Source organism: Dipteris shenzhenensis, chromosome 21 (assembly GCF_047967505.1).
Source record: "Dipteris shenzhenensis isolate YYH24624 ecotype China chromosome 21, Dip_SZ_1.0, whole genome shotgun sequence".
In the NCBI taxonomy this organism is placed as follows: domain Eukaryota; kingdom Viridiplantae; phylum Streptophyta; class Polypodiopsida; order Gleicheniales; family Dipteridaceae; genus Dipteris; species Dipteris shenzhenensis.
Window position 1 is genome coordinate 8,860,173 of NC_141616.1, and position 16,420 is coordinate 8,876,592.

General features: G+C 41.8%; 1 protein-coding gene across 1 annotated transcript; it reads left to right on the top strand.

Moving 5' to 3' along the window:
* Window positions 1-4,701: 4,701 nt before the first annotated feature.
* On the top strand, window positions 4,702-15,030 carry LOC147888459 (uncharacterized). Its single transcript, XM_087392437.1, has 4 exons — window positions 4,702-5,835; window positions 6,972-7,177; window positions 14,058-14,204; window positions 14,322-15,030. Exons 1-4 carry the CDS (start codon window positions 4,950-4,952, stop codon window positions 14,769-14,771), a joined length of 1,689 nt encoding a protein of 562 aa, XP_087248563.1. The 5' UTR covers window positions 4,702-4,949; the 3' UTR covers window positions 14,772-15,030.
* The last annotated feature ends 1,390 nt before the right edge of the window (window positions 15,031-16,420 follow it).

Sequence of the window (16,420 nt, forward strand, 5' to 3'; positions counted from 1 at the left end):
TGCACATGTGTGTGTGTATGTGAGAGAGAGAGAGCATGTAGATGTGTTAATGTACATATGCATATAGATTAGAAAGTGTGCCTGCACGTGTATCTTGCTTCTCTAGGCATGTGTGAGTGTGTCTTTATGTGATTTGGAGGGCTTAAAAAGCTCCCTTATTCTTTTCCTTGCTCAATCGCTAGAAAGAAAAAGGAGGAACATCCATCAAAGCTCAACCATGGTTGGCTCCTCCTCACTTTCGTTAAACGTACCAAATCTTTGTAGGCCTCCCTTCCATCATCCCTTTGACTTTCTCCCCTTAAACTCCTTCCTATGATCTCTTGCTTGCCTTGCCGACACTGTAGAGCTCATGTAGCCTTTTTCCTGTTTTCCTACTTAAGGATCTCGAAACAGGTGACAAAAGGCATGGCATGCTATGCACAAGGGCATTATTTGGGTTGGCTACTGAAACGATTTTGTTGTCCTATCCTATATAAGATACAATGACAAGGTATTGATTAGGAGAATCTCTCTCCAACTCTATGACATGGAGTGGTATCCAAAAGAAAAATTATTGGAATACATCAACAAGGACTATTGTTGCTTCCGTCACATCTATATCACAATATGTGGAAAGAGAGATTCCCACTTTGAGATAGAAGTGGAAGATTTGAAGGTCACTACAACGCGCAAAGAAAAGAATTTGAAACATATGTAAGACATTGCGAATCTTAGTATCATCCAGAAAACAACTCTCCTCTTAAGAGCCTATTCCTAATCAGAATGAAGTGTATTCAAAATTGATCTGTCGAGGTGATGCTTTTGAGGAGGACCAACATGCAACACTTAAAACTTTGGAGTAGGATTGTTAGGTATATTGGAGAAGATCCTCTAAAAATATGAGATCTGTAGACAATAAGTGTTCAAGGACTGATGTTGCTTCTGTCACATCTAAATCACAATATGTGGAAAGAGAGATTCCCACTTTGAGATAGAAGTGGAAAATTTGAAGGTCAATGCAATGTGCAAAGAGAAGAATTTGAAACATAAGCAAGACATTGTGAATCTTAGTATCATCTAGCAAACAACTTTCCTCTTAGGAGGCTATTTCTAATTAGAATGAAGGCATTCAAAATTGATGCGTCAAGGTGAAGCTTTCGAGGAGGAGCTACATGCAACACTTAAAACTTTGGAGTAGGATTGTTAGGTATATTGGATAAGATCCTCAGAAAATATGAGATTTCTAGACCATAAGTGTTGAAAGGTACTTAGACACCACGTTGAAAGGTATTTAAAAATCACTTGGAACGAGACGACTACAAGGTATGAGAGCACCTCAATTTCTAATCTACCATCTCAGATAAAAGATACCAATTAGAACTTCAAAGAAATGGTTAATGATTCAGAATTTGCACCTGCAAGCTTGAACAAACCTACTAATAATTTCAAGTCACCTTTGAATGAAGAATCCTCCCAAATTCCCATCTAGCTTCAAACACACACACACATATGTATGTGCGTATGTATGTATACACACACACACACATATATGTATGTATGTATGTATGTAGAGAGAGAATATATTTATATGAATAAATAAACTAATAATAATAATAATATATATAGACACACACACACACGCATGCACATGCACACGCACACACACACATATATATAGAGAGAGAGAGATAAGCTTTGCAATTGGGAAAAAATTATGAAGGGATGTCCCACCAGAGAAGATTGCTATAGAATCTAAAGATATAAGGGAATTCAAGTTGCCAAGTGTAAAATTGATGGGGCCTACTTTATGTAGTAAAATGCCACAACAAGTCCATGACAGTTATTCCACAGGTATTAAAGTAGTCATAGAGGGCACTAAAATATCCAAATACACGAGACTCTGCATACTTTTACTAAGTAAAGCGTCGCTCACCCATAAAATTTTGCATGGGTGTGACATAGAAGCTTCCAATTTGCAATTCGGACATTGTTGAAGTTGGTGATCACTGAAACTTTCAAAATGATTGTCAGATTTGCATGGAAACAATGCCATGTATTTAATCAATTGTCTGATTGTGACGTGGTTTCATGGACTATTATGATCTTGGGATATGCCAAGCAAGAAGATGGGATGTTGTCTTTGGAATTATATGCATTGATGCACCAAAAGGGTTTCAACCACATTATTGAACTTTTATTGTTGCCTTTAATTCCTACAATAGGATGGTAGCACTATAAGAATGGGATCAAGTGGATGTAAGCTATGTGAAAATAGGGTGCCCAGCAAAAGGCAGAGCTATGCACCCCCATGTAGTGAATCATGGATGTGAGTTAGATGTTTATTGGGCATGTACGCACAGCATGTCTTTGGTGCAATGGTTATGGTCAATGCTTAGAAGGAAGATGATGCGCAAGCTTTGGAGCTGGAGGTACCAAATTACTCAACGAGTTGCTTTGAGTCACATTCATTTGTAAGAACCTCTTTGGTGGATACTTATGTGAAATGTGGGAGCATAAAGGACACATGTCATGCCTTTGATGAGCTGCCTCATCATGGTGTGGTTTCCTAGACTACTATGATATTGGGTTATGCCCAGAAGGAAGATGATTTGTTGGCTTTGAACTCTATCCATAGATGCAATAGGAGGGCAATATCCCAAATCATCATACTTACGTTGGCATATTGAAGGCTTGTTGTAGTATGAAAACACTTGATGTGGGGATAGAAATTGATGTTAGAACATTTTGAAAATAGGGCCCTTCGAGAAAGTTAGAGACATACACTCTCAAGCAGTGAAGGAATGCTCTGAGATATATGTATCCACTTTGGTCAATAACACTCTCAAGCAGTGAAGGAATGCTCTGAGATATATGTATACACTTTGGTCGATACTTCTTATATTCTTTACAGAGACTAATCCCATACCTATGAGGATGGAGGTTTGCATGAGGCTCAACATGAAGAGAGGAGTTTCGAGGGAGGAGGGGGGAGATTCGAGTCTCTATCTAGGATTCATACCTTATTTTGTTGAGTTTAGAAAGACCAAAGTTACTCAAGCTCATTCGATAACAAGATTCGAGAGTTGAGAAAGCCTCTTCTCATAGAGATGGGAGTTGTACTAAGCATGCATCAACCCAACCATGAGCTTCACCATCAGATACAAAAGCATGGGCATAATGAAACGCATGAGAGGAGATTTGCTTACTGTCACTTAGCGGCAGACTGATCACGAGCACAATGTTCAACTTTTGGTATGTAGCTCAAGGGAAAGGTCGAAGAATCCTTGGTTTCCCACATAATAAAAGAGTGATGGACCAAGACTAGCATATACTCTATTAAGGTGTTTCGAGTTTTCCAAATTTACAAACAACAAGAAGGAAACTTTACGACTGAGGTTGACATACATTGGCATGCAAAAGTAGAGATAAACTACTAGGAAACTATGAAATGGAGCAACAGTGGGCAATCATGAATAGAGATTTGTTTGTGGTAAAGAATGTTAGTTGGGGTGTAATCTTGGTAAAATGTAGAATGCAAAAGATGAAGATGAACGGTGATGTGGGATTTTGATTTGAACCGATAGGTGCACAAATCATCTTGAAAGAGGATGTTGTATTTAAAGCACCTTGCCATGGCTGGATGCCCCCCATTCTTACAATGCTTCAATGTCCCTATCTAAGCAACAACCTAAACTTGGGAACAACACTTTAAAGAAGGAAAAGGCCTCTAAGGAGGTCTGGTGGTTGTATATAAAGAGAGAGAGAGAGAGAGAGAGAGAGAGAGAGAGAGAGAGAGAGCACACATACACACACACACACACATGCGTGCATGCACATATAGAGAGAATGAGAGAGTTTATAAGATATTTTAATATTTAGTGTTTTGTGTGTGTGTGTGTGTGTGTGTGTGTTTAGAAGTTTGGTTTAATGGAAGGCTTTTGAATTATTGTACAACTGAAAATTCTTGAATATTTTTTTGTGTGTGTGTGTGTGTGTCTGTATGCATATGTTTTTCATAAATTTTCTTAAAATGAAACCTTAAATTTTATTAAAGTAATCTATGATTGCAACTTAGAGACCTAGCGGAGCGGGTCTCTTGCCCGTCGTAGACGGGTCAGGTTACTCGTTAACTTAAACATAAAAAAGTCCTTAAAGTACCTATTTTCAAGGGGTTAAATTTACAAGAATTTTTAACGAGCTGTTAGGAGATTTAACTTAACTAGACTCTCTAAATATCAATGGGAATGCACACTTAAGAGAACACTCCATTAAGAGCCTTAACTAGTGCTCCCTAACTGGTAGTGGGAATAGGCCCTTATTCATGTATTTGTTGGAGTTCAGCTTCCAAAATATGGACATCACAAAATCAATAATAAATCACCACCCCTGACATTTGCAGGGACGATTTGGTCCTCGTGTCGCATCTCATGTCCACTATTTTACTCATTCTCTTTTTTCCTTAAACAATTGATAAAAGAGTGAATTTCGAGTTAGCAGATACTTGCTCCACAATGGAAAGACTGCCTACCGCAAATCTAGTTGACGTAAATCTAATTGGTGCGGGGAAACAGGCCAAGGGATACCTAATTGGGCCAAGGATGGAAAAAAAAAGCTTAATTTAGGTGAGATAAAACGAAATTAAGAGATGGATTAAGGAAGATAAGCCAAAGGGTTTAAGAAAAGAAAAGGAAAGGTATTGTAAGGTAGGGCTTTTCTCTCTTCTTTTCTGTTTCTTCTTCTGTTGGGCAAAAACTTGAAGCTCCTGCTTTGCTGCCTTTGAGCATTCGAGCTTCTCTTGGAGCTCCCCCTTCCCTTTTTCTGTTTCCTTCCCCCCCTCGCCATCGCCATGTCCCTCTAGAGCTCCTCTCCAGCTTCCCATCCATATATTGTACGCCTGCATTCTGGCGAAAATCGCCCTCCCCTCCTCTCCCCACTTGTTTGATTAGGGTTTCCTTCTCCCTGCCCCTACCATGGCCGGTAACGACTGCTCCTCCTTCTCGGACTGCGATGGCCTCGCTCCCTCCCCCGCATGCAAGGAGGGACCCGTGCTCACCATGCTCAACAAGCGCCTCCGTGCCCTGAAGAAGAAGTATAACCGGATTTTGCAGATTGAAGACAGTAAGTCGCAGGGTAAGACTATCAACAAAGAGCAGGAGGAGGTGCTGAAGACGAAGATTGCAGTCGCTGCGCTTATCGATGAGTATGGGAAGCTGCGGGAGCCGGTGTTGGTGGCGGTCAAGGAGGAGCTGGTCGAAAGAGAGAAGGAACTCATGGCTGCCACTCTTCGAAGAGGAGAAGAGGAAGAGAGTGTGACGGAGGAGAAGGAATCAGAAGTTCATGAAGTCAGTAGGAAGGAAAAGAACGGAATTTCACCGGATGAGGTTCGCAAGGACTTGGAAGGGCAGGCAGCCGCGGTTTGCAATGGAGCATCGACCAAGGAAGCTGATCTTGAGCCTGCGCAACTCAAGGAGGAGGGGGAGAATGCGCAGGAAGAAACTGCGACTGATGGTCTGGAGGCCAGCGGTCCTTCAGACGGGCACATTGCTGACTTGTTGAAGCTTCTGTATTTCGCGCAGCTCTTCGATGTGAGATCGCAGGGAGAAGCATCTTCCCTCGTGTGGACGAAGGTTCACGAGCGAAGCTCTTGCCTTTCCTATGATTTTGTAACAGAGGACTCCACCAGCCCTCTCTTGGAGGGTGATCTCGATGCGCTTTCACTTTTTGGATCGTTAGTCACCTCTCGACCGCCGAATGTAACGTTTTCGCACAAGGATGCGCTGCAACAATGCATTGAGCACGCTTTCCTCTGGCTGCACAGTTCTGATCGTCCGATTCGCCCCGACCTTGGCATAACCTGTATCCTTACTGTCCTTGTGTGGGCATTTGATATTCTAAAATTGTTCTGGATTTGTTTTGCTTCCGTTTAGGTTGGGTGAAGTTTGGTGTATTTTTGTTCGTGTGGGTAGTCCTGCACCCCGAGGATATGTGCTTTTGTGATGGCTGTATACTCTATGTTCGATACGGTGTACTCGCATGTTGAGTCAGAATCAGATTAAATGATTCGCTTATCTGCAGTTCAGCACCCTGAGAATATGTGCTTTTGTGATGATGCGGTGTACTTGCATGCTGACTCAGTACTCAGTTTAAATGATTCGCTTGTCTGTAGTTCATTCACGCACAGTTTTTGTATTTCTGTGTATGAGAGAGAGAGAAAGAAAGAAAGAAAGAAAGTCTATTAACGTCCACTGGACAGCAAGAAACCCTCTAGTACATCTGCTTTAGGGAGGGCACATGGCAGCTCCCAAGGAGTGCAAAAAGCATTTTAGGTGGAACAGGCTTTTTTAGACTCGCGAGCTGGCATGACATTTTGTTGCACGATGTCAGAGTATCTTGTGTAATCTTAAGAATGGATCGCATAATATTCAGCATCATCTTTCCGTAGGGGTGCCTGTCCCTCCTTCCTTCTTCCCACTTCTCTCGTGCCTGTCCCACAGAAGGTGATAGGAAATAATGAGGTTTTGCCACTCCATATATACAAAAGCTGTGGCTACTGCCTGATATAAGATTCCGAGGAAGCAACTAGGGTACATACAACTTAGAGCTTAACGGTACGAGAGAACACTTATTGGAGCTTTGATCTTAGTCAAGGGCCTGGGTTTGTTCTTTAAACAAACCTTGGGGATCTGATCCATCGATCTGTAGATCTGCACGCTGAAAGATATGGCCTGTTTTGTGTTTAGCTGTGGGATATGGGTGTGTTCAAGTTTCTTGTTATTCATGTAGGGCCTGAAGAAAAAGAAAAGAATGGAAAGGGCGAGCATGTTGACACACATTCATTACTTTAGTCGTTGCATCTAGGAAATCTCTTAACATACCGGAGGGGGGCTTATTTTCCAGGAGCTGTTTCTGCCGTAGCATGCTGGAATATAACAGCTTTTTGACCTGCATAAAGCAAATGATTCAGCTTTTATGTTCCTTGACTTCTTGTAAAGATTCACATTTAAGGGAAAGACTCAATAGGATCTTGTCGTCTGAGTACTTCACCATGACTCCGGAGTTGCAAACTGTAAGTCAGCAGACAGCAGCTGCTGCAGCCTCAGCAGCAGGGCAATATGCATCACAAATACTCTTGCACGAGACCTCAGCAGGAGCTGGTGTCCTGGATCCAGATGGTTCTTCAATGTATTTCTCCCATCAGGTGCGAATGGATCAGACCTATAGCATCATTATTGCGCATTATCACAATCACAAACATCTTTGTCAACTTGGTACAAATACGTGGTATGATCTGAGATAACCGAAGGTGATAAGTTTCTCAAAAATCCACATTTTGGAATTGATTGTCTGTCAATTGAGGGCTCCAAACTGTCATGTGTAGGGTAATGAATGACTTGAAAGGGGTTAATTATCTACTCAATCCTTTGGAATAACAGGAAAAGGAAAAAAACAATTCTCTATCATTGCAACTTTTATTTCAACTCAAATAAATGAAACAATTAGAGAAGTCAGAACAAAATAGACGTAGAGACCTCAGTTTGGGCCAATGTGGGCCTCCTGTCTCTGAAGGGAATCTTGTTGCTTGGAGCATTACTACTCATTGTAATTTGGCATTATTGACCTCTACCTAATGAGAACCATAGTTTACCTTTGCTTACTTAGTAGTTTCTTTCCTACTTGTTACATTTCTTCTTAAGACCCTCAAGTGTGAGAGCAACATAGGTAGCGTGCGCACCATTGCATTGCTTGTCATGCAAGATAAACTCCTTAGGAGGCACATGCCTTGTATTGCTCATGTGCACCTTCATTCTTGAGACATTTTCATTGACAGGTTGTATTCTCAGGTTGCAATTCGCAGTTACGAATAATATACTACTTCTCAGAGTCATGCTTTGCAAAAATTGCTTAATAAACTTAGTGTTAGAAAATACCCAGCAGAGGGTACACGCAGCGGAAGACTTATAGTAATGCCCAGGATCTCATAGTGTGCGTGGGGGGTGTGGAATCACAAACTTCTTTACTTATGTGCATTCAATAGATGTGCAGACTCATCAATAGACAATGAACCGGCCAGATAGAGAAACCACCAAAATATATATTTCCGTCCAAAACTATGGACACAATACAAAATAGATAGATCCAGAGTCCCACCAATGGTGTGGTCCTCTGATCTAACCACAAGGTCCTTCTTCAATCTGCTGGCTATCTCTAGACTCGAGCCTGCGTGCTCCACCTCGAGCGTAAGTAGACTTTCTGTCCAAAGATCTCAGCACCTTGCTGCCCTAGTAGACAGCCTAGGCTTCAGCCCCAAGTGAGCTCAGTCTGCAGCAACTCTGGCCCTGCTTTGCCTCCTGGATGTAGGCCCAAAGATCATAAGGCATGCCACTGCTCACTGGCAGCCCAATTTGCTGCTCCACCAGGCCTGCTGGTTCTGCCCTCTGCCAGGCTCTTTCCAGCCACGTGTCCTGCGCCGTACTGCTCCGTACATCCTGCTGAGTCATCGCACCTTTCATGGGGATCTGTTGCAGTCCGTACGCCTGCCATGAAGCTTTGTCTTGCCAGGCCAGATCCAGGGCTACATGCCCCCCGCCATCTTTCCTGCACAAGGTTTTCTTTTCTTGTGAGGTGCTGCCCATGTGGCAGCCCCCTCTCTCTCTTCTTTGGGCATCTTCTGCCCTAGGTCTCCCTCCCCCACGCTCTCCTCATTTGGGGGCTTACAGATGGGGAGGTGACCTTTCCAACACTTAGAATTTCAGATAGTCATTATTTAGAAATTAAAACACACATATTATTCAGGTTCCACTTAAGGATAGGATAGAGAAATGAAAAAGAGAGGACTCCAGAACCCTATGGGGTGTGAATGACATTCTCTACCTAGGGCGACTGCCAATATATTTCTTATTACAATAATGTGAGGCTTTAATTACATTAGCAATATAGACCTCGGTACAGGACCTGAGAAGTCCTAGACATGAATATATAGTCCAATGTATACAATGTTCTCCCTAATGAAAGAAAATGGGAGATGAGAATCCAGAACTGTAGAAAATAGTAGAAAGTAATGCAGCCCTTGGAGATAATCAGGTGAAGAAGGGTCCCTTATCTCTCTGAATGGAGCCCAATCTCAAAATATCAGGGGTGAGTGCTGTAGAATCACTTTATCGGCACATACCGATCTCTCAGGCCCTGAAACACACAGAATTTAGATTAGAAACAGTTAGAGTTAGAAATGCTGATTAGAAAATTCTTAGGAGTCAATGCTTTCAAACCAAACATGTCTAAAATCATTATAGTTCAAAGAAAGTAAATTAGGAGAAAACTATGTTGTGTTTTTAGAGAATGAGTTTGGGAATGTTCCTGGATTCATCTAGGTATATAGGAGTAACTAAAGTCACGTTAAGAATGAAAAACGAAATTCAAGAGTGAGAAAACCAGCTTGAAAGTGAATCTCAATTTTAGGAGTAGGTTGAATTAGAGTTGGAAATTCTGATTCGAAAATTCTTAAGAGTGTTATCAAACCAAACATGTCTAGATTCTTATAGTTCAAAGAAAGTAAATCTGAATTGCAATTTCAGGAATAGGCTGAATTTGCAAAGTGAACTTTACCTCATGGCTTGTCCCTGGTGTGGAAGTAGGAAAAACTGCAAGTTGAAGCAAAATTGCAGCAAATCATCAACTTGGGAGGAGAAAGAACAGATTTAGGATTAAATATGCATGTAGAAGCGATCAACAATGTCATGGGCTAAAAATCCATCACAAGCTTTTTGGGAAAGTCTTGCTGCTGTGAACCGATTTCCAGCACATCTCCTTGCTGTAGAGCCTTTGTTGCAGGTCTGGCCAGGTTCAAAACCCAAACTCCTCTGGAGATAATTACCTCCTGGATGTGAGTGCAAGGTCCAGGAAGCAAGGAAACAGCAAGAGTGCAGCAAAGGGGGGCAAGAGCAAGGAAGCAGTAAGAAAGTGATGCGAAATAAGGAGAGACTCAACCAGCACTCGTGGAAACTGATCGCACTTGTAGCCTCCTATGGAAAGCAGGAAGCTCCTTAAGTTGTGAAAATCAAACAAAGCAGGTTTGGAAATCTCTAGGAACTTGTAAAATGATTTCTAATATATTAGTTTCTAACTAATTAGTTATTGTAGTTTAGAATAGTATTTAGTAATTAGTTTAAAGTTTTAATCAGGTTTTTTTAACATTTTTGCCCCATGAACCCTTTACCCACCCATAAGATCAGGTGGTGTTGAATCGGGAGGCAGAGGTAATCTTCAAAACCCATAATCTTTGAGCGTTAGGATTAGCACCTAGATCACTAACATACATACACATTAGCAAGGGTATATCGAGATCTAAAGGATGGCTTTAGTTTGGGTAAATTCTCAGTTATCTAGGTCAAGTTATGAGCCTAGCAAACCTAGGACTGTATTTGTTCTAGGCTTACTTGTTTGATTAATTGTCCCTGACATAAGCCAAGCATCATTGTCCACCACACAAAGGCTGACTCCCAAAGCCAATCTCAAGGTGTCTGGAATAAACCTTAGGTATTGGAGACCCAATGGGTGCTAGAAAACCCTCGTTAATGTGGGAAGCATTGTCAGTCTGGTACGACATGTCGATAATTTACATCAGGTGGAGGGTGATTCGGTAGAAAATAGTCAAACGACTCATAACTTCACTGATATGAAGTCCACATCATGCACTAGCTCCCAACATCCTGTCACTGGATGTGACTACCGTGGATATTGAAGATCATACCGTAGATGGTGTAAACAAGACCATACTTAACATGGCAAATGTAAACCATAATAAAGATGTTAAAGTCATGCTGAACATGACAAATCCCACTGAAGTTGATAGATCACTCTGAAGGTGACATGGACACAATGAAGGTGTCATAAAGGTGTCATAGGCTATACCGAAGGTAGTGGTGTAAATAATATGCTCATGCTTAAGTTGATATCGTCACACCGAAGGTAACAAGAGCTAGCATACATGGTGATCGGCAGCTCTGAACTGTAAATAATGCTCGCAAATCTTGTAGAAGATAATTGGATGGGGTGTGAAGTCTTGTCACAAGAAATCACACAAAGAAAACTTATATGTGTGGCTAGCAATCATATGGTCTTAAGAAAACCAACCCTTGTCACGATCTGCAACTTCATCACATGGAGCCACTATCTTATGTCTTGTTGATCATTTCTTCGCTGTCATCAAGTATTTTTATCATTGCTGAGTGGTGGTTTTTCTGCTTGATATCTGTTGCAACATGTTCTATAAAAACATGATTTCAATTTCAATGATAGTCCACATTTCTTGTACTTCCATGTAATTTTTCCTTTCTTAGCTTCCTTCTAAGGGCCTTAACTAGCTTTACAATTATTGAAGCCCCCATCTAAGTGTACGACTACCTTAAGAGTAGCAAGGACCTATCGCTCATCTTATAGACAATTATCCTCTGGATCCAGGCTAGGGTGATTTGTTTTTGCTCTCTTGCAGCATGTTCTAGACTTCTAGACTCCTTGATCATAGCACTTGAAACCGGCCTCTAATCACACAGAGGGCAGTGGAACTAAATCTTTAATCACTTCATCACTTATTTACAGCTCACAAAGCATATATCACAAGCATTAACCAATGCATGATCACCATTTGGCATTTATCCATTTGTTCATAAACAAAACCACTGAAAAAGGGATGAAGGCTAGAATGTCCCTGTTCAACAAACATAGACAAGTGCACCCGATTGGCTCCAAACACCGTGGCGTCCCTTTCGGTATTTCTTTAGATTTTACAGCGAAATGATTACAAGTTGCATCTGGGAGACCTTCCTTGCAACTGAGCACGTAGTCCCAATTCACTGAGCCTTCGCAAGGCTTTCAAGCATAGAACATCATCACATAAGTGCACTTAACTCATAGGCTCAATCCAAAGGCATTCTCTTTCCAAGTGCAATTCCATTGGCTGTCCAGAGGCAATCACACTGCATCCCAACTGCACTCTCTTTGAGTGGTTTCTAGATGGCATTCACAAAGCTTTTCAAAGCTCCAGAATAAAAGCAGGAAAGTACCCAAACAAAGAATGATTCATGTAGCATTGCCTAGGCACTTGTGAACTAAGAAAGAGGCGGCACATGAGGCTAACCAATAGCTTATGGCAAAAAGAAATTGCAGCAACAAAATCACAACTCACCGAGCCTTGCAAGTCCTCAATTGCCAAGAGGACATAGTAGCCAATGCCCAATTGCATTCTCAGCCAAAGAGGAGTGCAAAGGCATGAAGAAAGAGCATTTACAAGAGCCGACCAGCAAGAATTTCATTGAAAAATGCGAAAAGAAGCACTTCTGTCGCGAAGAAGTGGAAGTTCTTGGGCTCAAAAAAAGCGTGCTTCAGAGAGGAATGCATTGAGTAGGTTTTGGAGAAGTTTCATCGCCAAAAAGTCCTCCAAAACTGAGAAAAAACAGTCAACCAGTGCGTGGGACCACTCAAAATTAAACAGAAAGTTGTAGCTTTGCAAGAGGAGAGGCCCAGGAGGCTGTACAAGCAAAAAGGTCTAGAAAAAGCCACTTTTGCAAATTTGACCAGCAAAAGAAGTGCTCAGCTCTACCCGTTCTACCAAATGCACGGAGGGAAAAGCATATCACTATGAAGGGAGAGGCAGAGGGGAAGCCATTGGGCCAAAGGGAAGTCAAGGAATCCAAACGGGTGAGGAGTTTTGAAGAAAAACGGAATTCAGCTGAAGGAGGCTGAAAAACCAGTCCAAAATCTCAACAAAGGGAGAAGATGAGAGAGAAAACCACACATGTGAAGTTTAGAAGGTCCAAGAATGGCAAAGGAGGAGCATGTAGAAGGCACTAGAGCCACCTGGAGCTCTAGGGGGGCCACTGAAGATACATGGTCCTCCGAGGGGCCCATTAAAAATGCCACATCATCATTTTCCAACAACCACTCTTTTAATTCCTTGGAATGCCTTTGGGCCTAGGGATTAATTAATTACGCTTATGTGCTAGGCACCATGCCGTGTTTAATTACACGTTATTAAGCCCACGCTTGGACTTTTAAAACTGAAGTATTCATAGTCTTGTAGTACATTCAAGTACTTAGAATTTCACGCCCCCGTGACAGCACTTCTTGCAAATAGTCATCCTGCACAGGGACGACATTTTTTAGACTGGGTAAACTCTTCTCCCAGCTTTTGTTACACATTTACTTCACAACAATTTGGCTGTTGCATGTTATCGTTTTCAGCTCTTAATCATTACTAGTTTTCTAGAGATCCTTGCTTTGTTTCCCTCACCGTGCTGTAGTTCTCATTTATTTTCGAAGGAGTGCTCTCGTGGTCTATTTTTCACGCAGTATTACAGGGCCCTCATTTAATAGGATGCTTGATAGGCTGATTTTAGCTGATACATATTCCTCTTACCGAAGACTTTGAAGCTCCACAAGATTTATATGGAGCATGAAATGTTTTGAATGAGAACTCAAAGATATTGGAAGCTCGTCAAGATTTGCCACAGAATGCCTCATGGAGCACGATTTGTTTTGAATTAGAACTCCTGTATCCTTTGTGTCATGATAATACGACATGCGTTTTGAAGAAAGTAGTTCAGAGAAGAACAAGAGAGTGCATGATGGAGACTGCTGCAATGGAGCTGTGGCGTGTGGCTGTATTTTGTGCGTGGGGGCATGGGGGAGAGCAAGAATGGCAAGGACACTTCCATAGATTGCAGGGAGAGGCTGATGCAGGCCACAGGCTGGAATGGCAGATGTAAAGGGTTCTGAAACAGAATGAGACTGAGTTCAATAAGAGTAGCAAGGATGGGTGGAGAGGGTAAGGAGGACGGATGGAGAAGCAGCAGGGGGAGTACAATTAAATGCACATAAAAGGCACGGCAGGAAGAGCCAAGGTTGCAGATAGTGGAGGAGTCCTATGAGGGAGCAATTTGCTTGTTGGGTTTTTCAAGCATTGGATTTTATGTTCATGATTTTAATCTTTGTTTTCAACCTGTAGCTACAATTAGTTTGTATCTTTTTAATAGCAGGTAAAATACTAGTTAGTGTACTTGAGCTTACACCTTTAAGAACAACAGAATCCAGCTACAGCTCAACAATTGCTTTTTCAAAGTGGGGAGCATTACACGGACAGTAACGGCATAGAAACATCAGACTTGCACCTGACGCTGAATGCTGCAGCACCTTACCTGTCGGATTCCACTGCTGCAGATGAGATACCTGAGGTGCGTCTAATGTCTTCATGGTTGTGGAACAAGTCAGCAAGTTTATTTTTGTTTCTCCAGTTGTAATAGCACTGCTGTGATTTAAAGTGGGTGCTGCATGGATAACTACTGCCACAGGTTGATGATACTGAGAAGTCTGCCGATACGCCATGTGTTGATGAAGCACAACAGGAGCTGCTTCAACAGGAGCAACAAACTGCCCCATCAACCCAACCTTCTGAACCTGAGCAGCCACAGAATTCTGAGGGACAGCAAATTGAGGAGCAGTCGCCTGTTTCTAATGTAAGTATAGGCCCAAGGGGCTATCAAGGACCAAAGGGTGGTAATTGGGGTTCGAGTTATGTAACAGGTGGCCGGGGAAGAGGCTACATGAATGGACGTGGTCGTGTTGGGCGTGGAGGGTTTGCCAATGGCCGTAACGGACAGTATTATGATCAGGGAGGATATTATCCTAGAAATTATTATGGACGAGGGGGTGGTCGTGGGGTTAGAGGTGGTGGTCCTACATACAATGGCTATGCCAATGGGCAGTCTATAAGAGCCACAGCTAACACAACTGTGATGTGACTAAGTGGTTACTTGATTGGAGATGTAACCTTGCAGGTTTCTCCTGTATGAAGTGAAAGGTATTAGGCCTTTGCAGCTAGGAATATAAAGACTTGCAAGTTTCTCCACCACACCAAGTGGCATTTCTGCTCAATTTGGTTAGTGTGGACTGTCTTGGGTTTGTGTTATAGTATAGATATGTTGTTGCTAGCGCTTTACCTTTTTCAGACAGAAAGCAGATTTGCATGTCAGTTGCCTTCTTGTTATCTGTACCGGTGTCTTGTCTAATTCTTTCTTAGATGATACAACTTTGCATTTGTGTCTTTTTAGTTTAAGGATGCTTATGTACAGCCTCTGCCGTTGACGTTTGGACATTCATAGTCCATTTGCTTTTGGAAAGTTGATGCTCTTTCCCCACTGTGACCAATTAAAAGTGTGAAGCTGATTTCATTGACATGCACTGCATGAGGGTTGTAATTTTTTAAGAAAAGCTTTTAAGCTTGCGCAAAGAAAAGGCCTAAAAAACAGCTGCACTTTCAGTAAGGTGCATTGCAAAATTGCGTAGGCTAAGAATTTGTAAGTGTTCACGAGTCAAGCTCAAGTATTTGTGCATCCAAGATATTGCTAGTGTTGATACTGCCATTTCACCAATGTGCTCGATCAAGTGAGTGATAAACCAATAAAATGGCTTGTATGTAGTCTAACATCTCCTATGCAACTAGGTCTGGCTAGCAAGAGCAATTACTGCACTCAGATAGTGTTACTGAGTTTACAAGGAACGCCTTATCATATTGGTGGAAGAGAAAGTAGATAGGTAGTTTAATCACACTAATTCAATCTTCTCTTAGCCAGTAAACTACTTTAACCTCCTCTTATTGAAACGTGCATTGGACTAGGCAGTGTTGGGTAGTGTTAATGCCATTTGGAGGGTTCTTGAGAGACTGGTAATGGTTATAGAACCAAGTTTAGCGTAAGGGAAGCATTAACAAACCCTTCTCCCCATGGAGTGACACTTGAACTACTAACTTTTTAGATGAAGAGAAGACAGTGGAAGAGTGACCATGAGATGCATTCCAAAATTTGACGATCAATTGGGAAAGGGGAAAGTAGCCATTCTTTTGAGTCCTGCCCCTTGTGAATTGTCATATATGTCTAGAACTGATTGGGGCAAATATTTAAAGGAATTTTAGTAATGAAGCCACATAAAGTAGTTAAAGCTTCGACAGGTTGGCTTGTTGATGATGTCTTGTTTTCTAGACAGAGCCGGGTGATATCTATGCCTAACTAATTAGAAAGTATCATGGTGGCCATGGGGAGCCTGCATTTCTCTCTCCACAATGTCACCACTCCTATGGAGAAGATAAGGGTAACTACTTCCTCGTCACACCATAACCTGTCACCACTCGGGAGAAGATAAGGGTAGTCACTACCTCTTCACAATCCATAGGTGCAAATATATATATTTTGATATGCAAAGGGTTGCTTGACGGAGATACAAGTTTTAAAGAGTGGCATCTTTATGTGGACAAAACAGTGCATAAACTTAGTAGGCAATTAGTAATGCCCCTATTTTTACGAGCCCCTTTGTGGTCAATTGTGTTCTTTGAACATTTTCAAATGCATTGTTGTATACTAAGTTGGCCTTCGTGGCTTCAAAAGGATGAGTTTGG

Coding starts and splice junctions, on each gene's coding strand:
- LOC147888459 (XM_087392437.1), top strand. CDS start 4,950: ATGGCCGGTAACGACTGCTCCTCCTTCTCGGACTGCGATGGCCTCGCT. Junction 5,836..6,971: donor CCCCGACCTTGGCATAACCT/GTATCCTTACTG, acceptor CTTCTTGTAAAG/ATTCACATTTAAGGGAAAGA. Junction 7,178..14,057: donor CAATGTATTTCTCCCATCAG/GTGCGAATGGAT, acceptor TAAGAACAACAG/AATCCAGCTACAGCTCAACA.